This window comes from Ananas comosus, linkage group 7, assembly GCF_001540865.1.
Source record: "Ananas comosus cultivar F153 linkage group 7, ASM154086v1, whole genome shotgun sequence".
Lineage (NCBI taxonomy): Eukaryota > Viridiplantae > Streptophyta > Magnoliopsida > Poales > Bromeliaceae > Ananas > Ananas comosus.
The window spans coordinates 14,491,328-14,508,181 of NC_033627.1; the positions used below are offsets into that span (position 1 = coordinate 14,491,328).

At 37.6% G+C, this 16,854-nt stretch overlaps 2 protein-coding genes across 8 annotated transcripts; one reads left to right on the forward strand and one right to left on the reverse strand.

The window, feature by feature from the left end:
- LOC109712551 (diacylglycerol kinase 5-like) lies at positions 808-7,949 on the forward strand. 6 transcript variants are annotated; one of them, XR_002216872.1, is made up of 13 exons: positions 808-916; positions 1,980-2,187; positions 2,361-2,483; positions 2,625-2,753; positions 3,101-3,186; positions 3,280-3,403; positions 4,427-4,475; positions 5,187-5,269; positions 5,535-5,602; positions 6,079-6,153; positions 6,546-6,633; positions 6,747-6,888; positions 7,270-7,406. XR_002216872.1 is itself a non-coding variant. In XM_020236158.1 (13 exons), the coding sequence occupies exons 2-13, from the start codon at positions 1,993-1,995 to the stop codon at positions 7,597-7,599; spliced, it is 1,467 nt and encodes a 488-aa protein (XP_020091747.1). In that variant the 5' UTR covers positions 808-916; positions 1,980-1,992; the 3' UTR covers positions 7,600-7,949. The 6 variants fall into 6 exon arrangements, 5 of the variants coding, with proteins under 5 accessions (XP_020091747.1, XP_020091748.1, XP_020091749.1 ...); XM_020236158.1 differs by having other exon boundaries at positions 6,772-6,888; positions 7,270-7,949; XM_020236159.1 differs by having other exon boundaries at positions 5,187-5,261; positions 5,530-5,602; positions 6,772-6,888; positions 7,270-7,949.
- Positions 8,491-16,829, reverse strand: LOC109712549. 2 transcript variants are annotated; one of them, XM_020236155.1, is made up of 2 exons: positions 16,744-16,829; positions 8,491-12,358 (listed from the first exon to the last, which is right to left on the reverse strand). In XM_020236155.1, exon 2 carries the CDS (start codon positions 12,139-12,141, stop codon positions 8,863-8,865), a length of 3,279 nt encoding a protein of 1,092 aa, XP_020091744.1. In that variant the 5' UTR covers positions 12,142-12,358; positions 16,744-16,829; the 3' UTR covers positions 8,491-8,862. The 2 variants fall into 2 exon arrangements, with proteins under 2 accessions (XP_020091744.1, XP_020091745.1); XM_020236156.1 differs by having other exon boundaries at positions 8,491-12,338; positions 16,744-16,821.

Genomic DNA, 16,854 nt, shown 5'->3' on the forward strand with positions numbered 1-16,854 from the left:
GGCTACGTAATAGTGCAATCGACCGGTCAAATGAACGTAGAGTGGAAAGTCGACAAATCTTCCTGGATTCGCCGCCGACTTTCACGCCCGCAACGAAAAAGAAAGAGGGCAGGGGAGGTATTCCTATTTCCTCATCGCTGCACAGTGCAATCACCGCCTTTCAAAAAGCCGTTTTTCTCGTGTAATTATCGCCTGCACCCGGTGTAAATACATCTCACACACGGACACACGATTTCCTAGATCATACAAACCTCAAAATTAAAATCTAATTTATTTGACACGTGCCATAATATTCAAAGGATCTAAATATATAAGATTATAAATTTTGACCATCATTTTATTATACTTTTAAAATTTGTAATTTTTAATACATAGGTCCTTCTCGCTATTTTAGATCATACCCCGTCGCATTTAATTTTGATTTTAATATACTAATCATTAAAAATGATGTTCGGTGCATGAAGCATATGAATACGCCGGGCGGAGGGAATTTTATTTTCTCGATTCCCGCCTCTTCGCTTTCCGACACGTTCCTCGTCTTCGGGCCCCACTTCCAGAATCTTCCATCCCGTCATCGGCACCGAACACGGCACACTTATTCGACCCATAATAACTTGCCACGCGGGAACTTACGTTGGGCCCAACGGCTCTCTTCCTGCGTTATTAATCCCGTGACGTGTAGCGAATCCCGGTGAATGGAAGCGGAGACCTGGAATCTACAAGCTGAAATTCCTATTTTGCCCCTACCAACTTCCACAAATATCCGAGCGTGCTCCCTTTGAAAACGAAATATCCCTTCCCCACTGAGACCCTTGTTCGGAAAAGGTCGAATCATTTTTCCTCTGCTTCTTCTCCAGGGTTTTCTCGTTGTTTCCACTCGCGAGGATTAGTTTCGTTTCAAATCTCTCTGATTAAGGTTCGTATCCCAAAATTTTGATCTATTTCGCTCTAGAATTTAGAGCTTTTAGGGCTCTTGTTGCTGAACTTCTGAAGCTGGATTTTTTTTTTCATTTTTTTTACGTCTTTTTTTTTTTTTAATCTTGGACAAGTATCCTTTGTTCTCGATATTTTCGTGACTAACTTGGTGAATTTGTTCCTCTGCTTGCGCTAATTTTAAGTGCTTTTTTTTCAATTTTGTTTAATTGTGGTTTGGTTGTAAGAAAATCATATAATTTCTGAAATTTCCATGCTTTGATGTAACAGTTTTAGAGCAAAGTTTGAACTATTCCAGATATGCTTGATACAGCTGTTCAAATTTGTATTTGTGGAGGAGCCCTCTTAATTTCTGTTTTTGTTGGTTAGCATGTTAATTAAGAAAGGAATATCCAGTGCATGTGTAAATTAAGCTCTGTGATTTGGGGAAAATGTTGAATTCGAAGTTTCATGAATTCCTCATATATGTATAAAATGTCGGTATTGTAGTATCTCTGATCATTTGAAATTGGAATAACTATTATTAATCATTCTTTTTCCTGCTATTTTGGTCAACCTGAGATTTTCACGAGATGCCGGGGCCCACACCATCATATAGTTGCAGTCCTTTTCTTTCTTTCCCCCCTTGGTTGCTTAATGTAGCATGTGTTAGATTTATTTGGCAAGTTATTTGCTTCTTTTATTAATTTACGGTTCCATGGCAGGATTTGGATTCCAAAGGTTTCTTCTTTTTTACTTTCTGGTTTTTTTGTGTTGAATTGGTTCAGATCCTTTGAATTTCCCTGCTTATGTTTCTATAGGTATTCTCAGAGTTTGCTTGAGTAAAACTATCTAGTTCCGATGTATTTGAAGAAAAAAGAACGTCTTTTAGTGCATCTCTGAATTATTTTTTATACAAACTGGTGGTGAAATGAGTGTAGCATATAATGACTGCAGTTTATGAGTAGATGGAGTATGTGCTTAAAGGTAATATTGGCATTTGATGATGCAAATGATAGCTTCTGTTCAAGTTGAGTTGATTCTTTTAAATGTATACTAAATTGCAGATCGCAACCTAGGATGGAAAACTTGAATTCTGATTGTTTGCTGAAAGAATTCTACATTCCCAGTTATATAATGGTTCCAGATTCACCAGTAGAGCACCTTTCTTACGTGCCTAGTTATCCAGTAATAGTTTTTATTAACACAAAAAGTGGTGGGCAACTTGGAGGCCAGCTGCTTGTGACGTGCCATGAACTTCTCAACACAGTGCAGGTAGAATATAAATTGTTAACTAAAATGAAGTGTGACGAATGATACATATTTTTCTTTTGTTTTTGGCGATGTATGTTCTTACTATTATCGGATCTCAAGATATGGATATATCTCCATTTTACACAAATATGCATTTAGAATGAACAAGAAGCTTTCGAATGTCTGCCTGCCAGGTTTTCGATGTGGGAAAGGATGCTCCAGACAAGGTGTTGCATAATCTTTATAGAAACTTTAAAAGGCTTAAATCTAATGGAGATAATCTTGCTGCTGAAATTGAGGGACGGTTAAGGCTAATAGTGAGTTGAGTCAGGAATATTCATGCACTTTGTCTTTACTTTTCTTCTTTATGTTTCATTCTTGTGTTCTTGTATTATATAAACCTATCATACATTTCAGCCTAATTTCTTTTCCTATTTCACATGAAACTATATGATTAGGTCGCTGGTGGTGACGGTACAATAAGTTGGCTGCTTGGAGTGATTTCTGATCTGAACTTAGCTCAACCACCTCCTGTTGCTACAATGCCTTTAGGAACTGGGAACAACATTCCATATTCCTTTGGCTGGGTAGGTCAAGAGAGTAAATTTGCCTTTGATACTTGTCTTTCATTGTCTTTCTCCCACTCTGATGCAGCTTGCTGGTTGACCTTATATCAGATGTCAGATATTATTAATTATTATGCCATCCAAATACTTCCGACCAAATTTAAAATTGTTACTAATTCAGATACAAAGAGCCTACAATTTATGTTTCATATGCTTTCTTTGAATGTCCTTATTGTTTCAATAAAATGAATTAACCGCTGAAGCAGTTCAGATGATATAACATTCCAGCATATTGTTATAGTGGATATGAAGATATTACTTTATCTCTTCCTATATGAGTCTGATGATTGGTTAATTTGCATATGCAGGGGAAGAAAAACCCTGGAATAGACCGTGAATCAGTCAAGTCATTTCTGGACAGAGTGATGAAAGCGAGAGAAATGAAGGTCGATAGGTTGGTCTTCTAATTACCACTCTGCTCAAATGGTTTAGCTTAGTCTAAAAATCTTTGTTTGTCTTATGTAACATTCCTTTAGTATTATTTCAGCTGGCACATTATCATGAGAATGCATGCTCCTGAAGATTGTTCTTGTGATCCGATTGCTCTTCCAGAATTGCCCCATTCTCTTCATATGTTTCGTCGTGTATCGCCTACCAATGTGCTAAACATGGTGAGATATTCTTCTTTGTTAATATGAGAATTATGTAGTTATGTAAGAAAAGGTAAGTTTTTGCTCTTTCTGTCATGGCAAAAGTTTATCTTTTAAAGTTGCCGAAAGGTTTCTAAATATCTATTCTTCCTTAGCTCATATTTTCAACTTTGGAGCTTTGAATTTTTCGCTTTTTTTTTCCAGCAGCCCAATGCTCTCCTCTTCTTTTGTCTTAGCGCATCTTGTTTGTTTGTCAATGTAATATTTTCCAACTTTTATAAATCAATTCGATTTCATAAGGTAAAGATGGAAGATGCCCTTTCTATTACTTGTTATGCCTGTTAATCCATCAGTAGAGACTACAATTGGTAGACCTGATAGTAAAAAGAATCTGATTGTATCAGGTCATTGTTTGCTTTGCAAATATATTTCTTTCTGGATTTGAGGCCAGTTCTGTGCAATAGTTGTTGCTTTCATCAAATCGACGAGCTGAGTGTTTTAATTTCTTGTGGAAGTAGGGACAACTGTTCTGTCGCTTCTTGAACTTTCAAACTTTAGAAGTACACCCCGTAATCTCTTAATTTTAAGATGTACCATCTTAGCTGCATTAAATAATGCAAATGACCCGTCAATGCGAACAACTTTTGCAGAAAGAATCCAAGAGTCATCAATCCTTTCAGATTCTCCATTCAAGAGTCATAAAGTTCTGCTTCAAGCTATTCTGTAACTCATGGTTAAGCTCCGAAGTATACATGTAATCAAAATCCTTGAACATTGTCTACTTAGCGGAGATGTATCTTTTTGGTTAAAAATGCAAAAGACATGGCTAAAGTAAGACTATCTGCAGTAGCGTTATATGCTGCATATTCTTTGCAACCGCCAGAACTTCTATTTCAGAGTACATTTTAGCCTGCATGATCATTTTAGCTTTCATAAAAGATAATTCTGTCTGTTAGTTGCACTCTTGAACTATTTTCTCGGTAGGAATTGTAAGTATCTGTATCGTTTGCTTAAATCCGATCATCCATCTTGATCTGTCTCCAGGAGGATTATCACACATTTCGTGGGGGATTTTGGAACTACTTCAGTATGGGTAAGAACATTTCCTTGGCCATCATATTGTGCTTCACACTATGATGCTTTGCTAGATTACCAACTTGTAATACAGACCTCAATATAATATTACAAGATACACACCTTCATACCCTCATGTCTCTTGTCCATTAACAGTTACACCCTTAGCTACTTATATCTGATAACTGAGAAATATTTGTGGTGGTCAGCCCCATAGTTCCACTAAAGTGAGCTCATATTGTAAGTTTTTGTTTGCGGGGTCAGCTTACCATGCTTGGTCTTGCGTATAACTGATGCCACAAAAGACAGATATGAATATTGCTTAGAGAGGGAGTTTGAATATACCCATTTTCTTGAATAGCTTAGTTGCAAGCAATCAGCATAACCAACTCATTAGAGCTTTTATGATCTAGAGAGGTAAACTGGATTTTATTATATGAACCACAATCTTTCCCTTGGTTTTTTATGATCTGCCTTCATGAAGTGATTCAGAAAAGTCCCTCCAGAAGTACATCCAATAGTAAGTACCATTTATCTGTATCGAAAATCTCGAGGATTTACATTATAAATTGTCCTAAGTCCTAACATCCATTTTAGTTTTTGGTTTCAGTTGGAACAACAGCAAAACATAAGCTAAACCAATAGATTGTTTTCGCATTTGAAAGGCAGTCTTTCTTATACGGAAAAGAAAAATGTGAACAGCAAATGACTTCATTCTCTCCTAATGTAGGAATGGATGCCCAAGTATCATATGCATTTCACTCTGAAAGGAAGTTGCATCCTGAAAAATTCAAGAATCAGCTAGGTAATCAGGTAATGCTTTCATGATGCTTGTTTCTGTGCAGACCTTGTCCAGATTCTTCTTCATTTGATATTCTGTTTATAATTTTCATATATGATTATTATGCAAGTCATGAACTTAATACAAACTGGCATAATTAAACATCACTATATATCATCATATTTTATTGTCCATTTAGTTTGCTATTCCTTATTCTCTCTGTCATTTTTTGAATCACATTGTATGAATTCTTGGACAACTATCCCTTGTTGATGGGTTTCTTATACTCTAGCGCAGAGAACATATCTTAAGCTAGGTTGTACACAAGGATGGTTCTGTACCTCTTTATGTCATCCTACTTCTCGGTAATATTATTGTTCACTGCTACACTTAATCCTTTGTTTCATCCGATTTTGTAGGTAGAACTATTATTTCTAGAAAGGCTATAGTTTCTACGGATTGAACTGGAGTTATATTAATGCATGATCATGATAACCAGCTTATTATTAAACACATGATGCCCTTTAATAGTACAGTCAGAGAGAATCAACCACAGCTAGTTGGAAAAGGTTGATCAGTTATTGTTGATCTCCAATTAAGATGGTTTGTTATATCTTTTGCAGAAGGATTCAACCTATAGATGTGGGAGAAATTCTTCTGTTACTGATAACCAATGAGAGTGTAGTTAAGTTTTAATGGTTAGCATTTAGCACTCCTTAAGAAATGCTAAAATTCACTCGACGATTCGTTATGAAATGCCTGTCTTGGTTAATAAATCCAAGGGAACTTTTCTCCCCTTGAAAAGTTGACTGTTGGAATGATTGTATATGAATACATGCAGGAATATAGCTCAGCTTGCAGAGGTCAAGATCATGAAGAAACATGGTCAGTGGGAAAAATTGCACATTCCTCGCAGGTAAGCTTAGTTCCTTGTTCTGGTTTTTAGAAGTTTGACATGGCAATTCTTGTCGAAATACTCTGCTTGGGGACGCTTTTAGTCACCGCAAAGTTGACTCCTAAAGGACCACCTTTTCCTGAGCTGTATTCCAAGGATTTTACACACCTCTGAAAAAGGGCCACTGTGGTCCTAAAGTTGAAATGTGAAATATTTTGCTTTCTTACACACACGCCAGAAAATAAAAAAATTAAAAAAAGAGGGTCATACAGACAATGCTTCTGCTTGTATTCAGTAGAGTTATGCGAGGGGGGGGGGGTGGTGGGGGTGTCTTATGTTGATTATTATTGTTTGTTCCTTTCTGCTGTTAGTTCCATCATTTTACTGCTAATTAATGTTGGTCCAATTTGCAGTATTAGGTCGATAGTCTGCCTTAATTTACCTAGTTTCTCTGGTGGATTGAATCCTTGGGGAACCCCAAGTAGGAGGAAAAAGCAAGATGTAAGTTGAAGTCTTCCGATAGATATCGAACATCTTAACTAATAATGGGGGCATTAAATGTGCTTACTCTCTTATCCTATTTTTCTTTTTCTCTTCAATGATTAATCTTGTAGCTTCTAAATTGTGCCGATCATGCAGAGGGACTTGACTCCACCATTTGTGGATGATGGCCTTCTCGAGATTGTGGGTTTTAAGGATGCTTGGCATGGGCTTGTTTTGCTCACCCCTGGGGGACACGGAACTCGTCTTGCGCAGGTAAATGCTGATTTTTAAGTACATTTGTTTCAAACCTATTGTTTTTTTTTCCTTGTTTCTGCATCTCAATGTGGTTCCCACAGTCTCTTGAAGTAAGTGACAGTTATGCTGTTATGAAACAAATTATTCACATTTATACCTAGCAGAAGTTGTATTCTCGTGCACGCCTTTCGAAAACTCATCTTCTTATACGAATGCCGCTGCCAAAACACTTAGTATTTCAGGACTGATTTCTCCACAAGAATTGTACGCTGCCTTTGTTAATATGATTCATGTGAAAATTTGGATTCCGTATTTGTGCAAATGTGCATATTTATATGTTGAATAGATGATTTTGTAAAGAATAATATGTAAAAGCCCCTCTCCCTATACTATATACAGGCACACCGCATTAAATTTGAGTTTCACAAGGGCGCAGCAGACCACGCATACATGCGAATGGATGGGGAGCCATGGAAGCAGCCTCTTCCAAGGGACGATGGCAAAGTCATAGTGGAGATTTCCCACCGCGGCCAAATCAAGATGCTCGCAGCCCCCGACAACTGCATCGCCAAGAGCATCCAGGACACCACCTCTTCTTCATCGGTTGCCAGCCATCATACTGAAGAATCTTGCATTGAGGGATCAGAAGACAGCGAATCAGAGGAGAGGAAGAAATTCGGCGCGGCAGTTTCATTCAGGTCTTCTGATGATAGGGGCATTATATTGTAAGATTAAAAAAAAAGTGTTACTTTGTGTTTAATCTCCAATAGTTTGCAGTTTGAAGCGTCCAGTCTGTATGGAAGTTGCTGCAAATTTTTTGTTTTGTTTTGTTTTTATTTATTATTTTTTTGTCTTTTTGACAAGAAAGTCTGTAGACGGCTAAAGGAAGCAGTAGAAACAGGTGTTAATTTGCTGAAATAGTTCCAACTGAAGTACGGCTCAGAATTGGAACTTCAAATTGGGGATTCTGCCACTGGTGTTCTGGAACTCATGTTAGCTTATCACTCCAGTGAGAATAATCTTTACTAGTTCCTGTTTACAAAGCACTAGTTCTATACTGAGAGGACTAGCTTTTTGTCTCTCCATATCTCGGTTCTTGATATGATTTGGAACAAATTAAAGCATCTATGCCGAACATATTCATGAACGAAAACGCACGGTATATTCATGGCATGCTACTGTGCTAGGCAACCCCCGTGAATGATAATGAGATGGGAGGATATCATATTAGATGGTTACGGTTCGCACGTGTAATGCAAATGGTTACTGATTCAATCGACGTTGCAGGTCTGATGCAAATGGTTACTTAATTTTTTTATTTTTTTCTTTTGGAGCTCTACAGCATCAAAGCATAACTGTTTATTTTTTTTCTTTTGGAGCTCTACAGCATCAAAGCATAACTGTTTTAGGGAAAGATCTTTCACAAACTATACAGGTAATCACTTCAAATTCATGCAAAAATATTAGACAATCCAGAGTTTTTGCGACTTCATCGATCCCTTATATATGCAACATAGGAACACCAATGAAATTGGGTCCTACAACTCAATTAGAGCAAACAACCAGCAGCAGAACATACCAAGTAATTATCAGATATTAGAAAAAAAAAAACAAAAGAAAAAAACATGAATACAATATATATTAATTTATTGATAATAAAGAGTCAAGCACACAACATTATTTTCTGCAGTACATATTCAAGTCCTAAATACATACGCAGGTAGACAAGCGCACAGCTTCAGTTAAAAAAATTAGAGACATGCAGCACAAGGGCCGTTGCTTATTTCGCAATCTCGGCAAACATCGATACAAGTATGCACACATGACTGAGCACACTTGCACACGCACACACACACAAAGACACACTTGCACACGCATACACACAAATACATAATTAATATTTAGAGGAAGAGAGAGAGAGAGGGTATATAAGACAGTTTCACCTCACCGTGCTTCCATTTTGGTATGGAATTGTTGGAGAAGAGTGGCTGTTCATAACCATCGAGCTTTCATAGGCTTCTTGTAGCATGGACAATGCTTGTGATCGAAATGAAATGAGCGATAGTTTGCTTCTGGCTCATCCCACATTAGATTACCCCACCAATCCTTCTCGCAGCTAATCTTCACAACTCTCTTTGACCGACCGTCCGATCGGTCAAAAAGAGAGAGTTTTCTTAGACTGGAACATCCCCTAATCACGATGTCTTGTAGCGATGGAGCACAAATATTAGGCTTGTATATGTGCTGTAGCTTCGGAAGCTCCTCTAGATGAAGGGACCTCAGTTTCGGGAGTAGCTTCGGAATCGCTCCCCTTTTCTCTTCATCATCATCATAGTCAGTGAAAATGGCCGTCAAATCGCCACAATAGCGGATGTCAATGGTTTCCAAGTTGCATGGCTCCGAGAGTGAGGGAAGTACATACTTTAGCCTCGTGCAAAACTCCAAATAAATATGCTTCAACTGTGAATAGCTTTCCGGCACAATCATTATTCCCCTTTTGCATATAGCGTCGAGCCTCGGAAGATGGCTGAGCCACATGCTCTCCAATTTCACCAGAACATTACGACCACCCTTATCCCAATCGGCAAAGACAACTTCCATGTTAGGGCAGTTCTCAATGCGGAAGCATTTGAGACTGCTCATTGAAACATTCGCGGCTATGGCCGATGTGTTTTCATGCACGAATAAAGATTCTGCAAATCTCATAAACCGTCTAAATGATTCTTCTTCTGTTAGGGAACGGTGGTTACCTCCATCGACCTCTATGTGATTATTCAGGGGCATTGCTGGTGGTGATGGGCGATGCGGACGGCGATGATCTTTCATGGCGGCCAAAGCGTCGGCGTAACGGGGTGTCGACAGGTTTGATACAATGAGCGGGCTCGATTTAGTAGTTGAAGTTGTTCGAGCACCCGGTTTGGTCGTAGTATACGTAATATCACCTCTCTTAATAGTGGAAGAACACTTGACATGAATATGGATGCGAGCTCTTGTTCTGTCTAAATGAGCAGGAAAGGCCCGTTTGAGTGACCGGAAGAGCCTAACATCCCTCACGACTACATGAGCTTGGAAAACTCTTCCATCAGCATCATGACTAATACCCGTAGTAGTGTCATAATGCTCTGTTTGATTTTTAAAGGATTCGAGGCACCTGTCAACACCGCAAGTATTGTTATAGTTATCCAAGTATAGCTCATCCAAGCTTGGTAGTTCTCCTTCTTTCCCAAGGACTACTCTACAGAGCTGCTCACATCCCAGGAGGTACAATTGCTTCAGCCGTGGGAGATTGTAGGGCCGGCTTTCCTCATCAAAGAACTTCAAAACTTTGACTGCCGTGCACGAAAGGTTGAGCTCCTCGAGCTTCAATAATTCTTGTAGGTCTACGTTCTCCAACTTGCGGCATCCTTGCAGGCAGAGCTTGGTGATCAGCACAGATTCGCTGAGGCGGAAGGTCTTGAGGTTGGGCAAAGAAGTTGGGTCCGCCGGCTCTACCTCTTGTAGTGATGTGCAGCTTCGTAGGCTGACCGTCTTGATTGTGGCAGGGAGATGATTAAGGTTTAGAGATTCTAACCAGTCGCAATTATCAAGAATGAGCTTTTTGAGGTTGATTGCCATTGACAGGAACTTATGCATGTGCTGAAAAAAGCCTTCGTCGATCCCCTCCAATTGCACTACTGGACAGTTAATTCGGAGTTTGCGAAGGCTTCCTAGCCCTTTTCGAGCTCCCAGGAGTGGGAAGGCAAATGTTTTATCTGTTAGATCGAACTTGTGGAGGTTGGGCATGCTGTCAAAGGCTTTGCCCGCTGAAAGGAACTTATCGGCGTCCGAATTATATAAAATCAAGACCCATAAGCTATCAAAAAGTATTGGTCCTCCTAGCCCTTCTTGTGCTAACAAGCGAGGGGAGGCGTTAACTGAAGATCGCTCCCCAGTCACTTGGCATCGCTCCATCTTAAGCATCCTCAGGTTGCGAAGATGAACGAAAGAGGAATCTATAGGGCCCACTATACAGCCGGAAAGGTCTAGCACTCGAACGTTGCTGAAACGCTCGAAAAATCTATCCGGCAGAGCTCGGTGCGTCCACTCAAAATTCCAGAAGATGGAGGAAATGTTGCCATACACTGAAGTCCCACGTTCTACATCTTGTCCACAAATATTATCAAGGAAATCGAGTAGTTCAGCTGGATCATCCGGAGAAATCTGTACCGCCATCCAGCGGTAACTCTCCGATTGTATCGCATCTCGGTGGTGTTCGTAATAAATGTCCCGGCGGATTACTAAAGTTTTAGGAGGCAGCAACTCAGGAGGACTGGACGACATTAATCCTCCGGAAGTGACAATTTCTTTCCACAATTTTTGTTCTTCCTCTCCTGCTGGTGATACCCACCGAGCCACTGCCTTCCCGATCTCCCAGCAGGCCGCGTGATCCCCTTCCCCTTCCCCTTCCCCTTGTAAAATTGGCTCGCACACTAAATAATTAACAGCATGCCGTCGTGGTTGCGGTAGCGGTAGCTCTCCGGTATACGTATCCAGGAGGAATAAATACAAGAGGCACCTGTGGACTGTTGACGGGGTGGCTTGCAATTGCAATTGCAACCTCCCAGTACGGCCGCTGCTGCTCTCGTTGATGTAACGGGCAATTTCGACAGCCTCAGCATACACGCACTCAAGTGCAGCATTAATTTGCCGTACAAAGACGATAGCATTCGCCCTTTCCAACATGACGCGCGCTTGGCGGCCGAATTCCTCCGCAGCCTTAAATCCCCTCCCAAACGTCCACGGCACCTTGTGGGGGGCCCATCTGGCGATAGGAATCTCCAAATCATTGAAGTCGATAAATTGATTCGCGTAAACGCTGCCGAGGAGGAGCAGCACGCGACGATCCTTCACAGCGAGGCGGATCTCCTCCGCGACTTCCGGCATCATGCCTCTTGAGCCGGCCGGCACCCCACTGAAGTCGTCCTCCTCGTCCGCCTCGTCAAGCTTCGCCATTACCGCGGGCTCTAGATTGATCAGCTGCTCCGCGACCGCCCTCTGCGCCTCCCTGGGGCTCCCATATATTGTGAACCGCACCAGCTTGATCACCGTGTCGAACCGGATCAGCTCCTTCTTCTCGACCGCTTCCGCCGCCCGTCGGAGAACGGCCGACGCCCCAACTCCCTCCCATGCATAGACGTAGATGTCCCATACGCGCTCGTCGCGCAAGCACTCAACCACCTTACTCTCTAACTCCTCGTACGTATATGCCTCGATCTCCTTCCAAGACAACATATCTCTTAACTATTATTATATCTAACTAGCTAGCCGTAGGTTTCGATCATCAAACCGATCCATCGAGTTTCATTAACTAGCTAGCTTGATAGTACGTACGTTCTCTTTCTCTAATTAATTCTCGATCCCCGCGCGCGCGCGCCTAGCTAGCTCCAGATGGAAATTAATGGACGCACACGCTCCGCCTTGCTCTCCATCTGCAGGCAAGCTGATCTACCTGTTAAATTATTTTTATCAAATCACTCGATCATTTTCACTTTTTTAAATTAAATTTCTTTCGTCAATATATATATATATATATATATATATATATATATATATANATATATATATATATATATATATATATATATATATATATATATATATATATATATATATATATATATATATATCTTAAAAATTAATCAGCCAAGAATTGCCGTGTAGCAATTAAGGGTGGGTTGGTGCGCTAGAGGGAAAGAAAAAAAAAAAAAAAAAACACTACATATTTAGTATTGAAGTGACAAATTCTAGCTAGGCAGACAAAATCATCAAAGAACCGCTCGCGCTTTAGTCCCTATTTTAATTACTCTCTGCGATAAAAATTTCATCAATTACTTAACTATATATTTTTTTTTACTATTATTTTAAATAAATCCAACTATTTACGTTCTGATATAAAATTTTATAAAAATAAATTTGTGTTTGAATAAATAATACAATAGAGTCGTATATATAAATTGAACAAATATTTTCAATAAACTATCAATTTTGATAGTATTAGCAAAATAAAAGTTTTTCTACATCTACTTTCTTTTTTCTAATTGCAAACTAAATAGATAATGAGATTTGGAAAACTGTGATATATCATCTTATTTTAGCAAAGTCCATTGCCTAATTTGTCTATTTTTTAAATTTTCTGCTCTATTTTAAAATATGACAAAATATATTATAGGAGAATAATTAATTAACATAATTTTTTTTGAGAGATAATTAACATAATTTTTAATTCAAGAAGGTACGTAATTGCGACATGTCTAAAGTGCATGAAAACATTTTATAATTTGGTCCAAATTCTATTATGTACAGTACAGTAGCAATCGAACACAACATTGGTTTCTCGCAAGAGTATTATGGTTACCCTCCATCCTACTTTACTTATTTCAACTATATGTTAATTTACCACTAACTAGATTGCTTAATTAATCATTTGGTTTTTGGGAAGGGACCAAATGGCTGAGGGTTTCTACACTTTATCCTCTTAATATAGAATTTGCATCGGTGTCTTACTTGTTAATCATCGGTATCTTACTTGTTAAATATTTTCCTTTCTCTTTAACTATTTTGTTGTTATATTTTTTTTGCCTTTTGTTTTATTTTATTTTCCTTATTTCTTTTGGGTATCAGGAAGGTGTAATTTCTTTCATGCTAGTTAAATTTTCGCGCACTACTGTGGATATAAAATATTTTACTAACAGAATTTTATAAATATATATTTTTATTTAATTAATAAATAAAAATTAGTTTAATAATTAAACTAATTTAATTAAAAATAGTTTATATTAGTAAACGTGTGAAATAAGTTTTTGTAAGAGTAACTAATTAATAATAATATATGTATAAGTAAAAGGCTACTAATATGAGTATTGAATGATTAAAATTATTAAAACACAATATGATATATATTAATAATATTTAATTAAGCAAGTTTATCACAATAGTTATAAAAAAAATTATGTAAGAACTCATTATTAATTAAATAATTTTATAAAATTATAAAAAAAAAATATTTATTTAAAGAAACATAAATAAACTTGGCTTAAAAATTGGAAAAAGATAGAGTGTAAGAGAATTATAAGAACTTTTAGTAATTAAAATTAATGTTATATTAATGACTAAAATTATTTTATATAGAAATGTGTGACAAAAAGTTAGAAACTATTTCATAAGTTAAATTCTTTTAGAGGAAGAAGTTATAAAGATTCAATAAGCACGTAGAATAGTAAAATAGAAATTATTTCGTGCATCATGTATATATCTATATCTTGTACACTGTATTTCTAAATTCTATTATAAAAATTCAAACTCAGTAATTTTTTATATGATGTAAATTATATCTATAAAATTAGGTTTGATTTTACTATATTTATCTTTAAAAAATTGATCCAATTCATGTGATGTATTAATAGACCTGGTGTAAACAATAATTTCTCATATTTGTAAAGGAAAGAGAGAAGAGGAGGATTAAGGAGAGAGTAACACATGGCAAAAAATACTCTCTTCATAGATATACTAGTGTAGTGACCCGTGTGATGCGACGGATAGATAATTGAAAAAAAAAACGATGACAAAGGAAGAGAAAATGGCAATGAAAAAAACGACGATGAAGGATGGGATTCATTTTACCAATGAAGGAAGGTAACAGTAGAAGGAAGAGGAAGAGGAACAGTCACGCCCACTGCAGAGATATGACTCGGTTCTATTCAAGCAAATAAAGGGAAATCCGGTTCAATTCAGGCAAAAAAAAGAAAAACTTGAATCGGTTCTGAGTGGAGTCCACACTCGACGGTGATCGGTTTGGTTCAAGCAAAGAAAGAAAAAAAATTCGGTTCAAAGATAGAAACATGTGGAGTAGTTTAACCAGTTTAGCCTAATGCAATAGGTTGGCCCTATTCAGTTCAAATAAAGAAAGAGAAAACTAGATTCAGTTCAAACAAAAAAAAAGAGAAACATGTGGAAGACTTGAGCCACTTTGAGTGAAAAAAAAAAAAAAAAAAATCGGTTCGGTTCAAGCGAAAGAAAATAAAAATATGTGGAGAACTTGAGCCGGTTCGAGGTTGAGCCTACACTCAACAAATGAAAAAAATGTTGCCATGTGGCAATTTAGGAGGAGTAATGTATAAGATATAGATTTCTATAAATATTTCCATAGATATGATCTTCGATTGAACATGTATTTCAAATTTGTGCACAAAAAGAAGATGGAATCTATTCATAATCCAATTATTCTCGTCATATATAATATAGTAAAACAATATAGAGCTATTAGAAATAAATTAATTAAGAGCCTAGGCTATTTGATGATAAATTATTAAGCTACCGTTTGGTTGGGGGTTAAGGGGTGGAATAACCCCTTAACCCCCAATTTATACCCAAACACCATGAAAAAAGGGTGGGGTTTACTAACCCCACTCCCCCTCCCAACTTTAACCCCGCACGCATCCCGAGTCCTCACCTTTTTCTTTTTTATCAATCATTAACCCCACTCCCCTTCCCAACTTTAACCCCGCACGCATCCCGAGCCCTCACCTTTTTTCTTATTTATCAATCATTATCTTCTTATCCCACCTACTCCAACCAAACACAAAAAAATTTTAACACCACTTTAACCCTGAACTTAACCCTATCCCTGGTATAGCTACTTTTTCCTTAACCCCGAACCAAACGAAGGCTAAGTGTTCCTTACACCGAGGCTTCTAAAACTCGAATCTAGATAATTTAAAATCCAATTTTAAGTCATTAGATGTAACCTATAACTCCTAAATAGTTTATACACAAAAAATCTTCATCAAATACATAGTTTAAAAAGAAAAATTAATTGTACGTATACAAAAAAATATATCTACTATTTGTTCTAAGACAAAAGGGCTATTAAAGAGGCAACACTGTCTCTCCTTCTCCTCTGCTCCCCTGATTACTTTCCTCTTACTCTGTTTTGGGCTTTAAACAGAGCTTCAAGAAGCTTCTACAGGAAGCTAGACACCCGACTCTGACTTAAGTTGGTTCAAAACTAACTTTAGTTGCCTATTAACAGATGTGAGGTTCCCACACCAAAGGCAACAATGTGGATGAGTTTCTATAGAGAGTGAGGATGTGTAAGAGGTGTGTAGAAGTCTTTCTTGTTGAGGAGGAATTCTACGCTGTCACACTTGCACCACGTCATCAATAACAAGCCAATCACATTCCTTCTTTTCAAACAAAAGTACAATAAAAATATTTTTTTACAATTATGACGGGACATATATTTTTAAAAGAATTAATTTGATTAGTTTGTTACGCCACGTCACTAATATACCCGTTGCATTCTAGAATTTTTCCTTGTTGAGAGAGGTACTTAGTGTCCGAGTCTTTGCAACTTCGGGTGTGAATGTGTGCATGTGAGTCGACCACAAATAATTGTTGTATGTGAAGGATTATTTTTTATATTGTTATTATTTTTGGTTTGCCAATATTCTATAGGCTACGAAAATTATAAATTTTAATTTCTACGTATGTTTCATAAAACATATCTCATGGTTTACATTTGAACATTAAGACTTGTTAGTTTGAGTTGCCGAGATTCCTGTGTATACCACAGTGCATGCAATAAGCAATTTTTCTAGCTAATAGAACAAGGAAGTAGCAATTACAACAAAATAAGCAACAAAAAGAAGTACAATATATCAAGGAAGAATTAATAAATTAAGCATTAATAAAAGATCGTCTCCTAGCTTTGCACTACTCAAATAGATATTATGCATTATATATATCCGGTAATAGAATAAGAAAAATAAGAAAGACAATCAAACGATATAAAATGTAATCACAAGAGTAAATAATGCAAGAAATTAATGCTCGTACCCGAATGGCTAAACGCCTGTGAGTTTATTTGCGAAAGAGAAAGAGCAGCAGAAGCCCAATATTCCCACGAGATCTAAACAACCTTCAACATGCCGAAGAAAGCAATTAGGA

Coding starts and splice junctions, on each gene's coding strand:
- LOC109712549 (XM_020236155.1), bottom strand. CDS start 12,141: ATGTTGTCTTGGAAGGAGATCGAGGCATATACGTACGAGGAGTTAGAG.
- LOC109712551 (XM_020236158.1), top strand. CDS start 1,993: ATGGAAAACTTGAATTCTGATTGTTTGCTGAAAGAATTCTACATTCCC. Junction 3,187..3,279: donor AGAGAAATGAAGGTCGATAG/GTTGGTCTTCTA, acceptor GTATTATTTCAG/CTGGCACATTATCATGAGAA. Junction 5,270..5,534: donor AGAATCAGCTAGGTAATCAG/GTAATGCTTTCA, acceptor ACTCTAGCGCAG/AGAACATATCTTAAGCTAGG.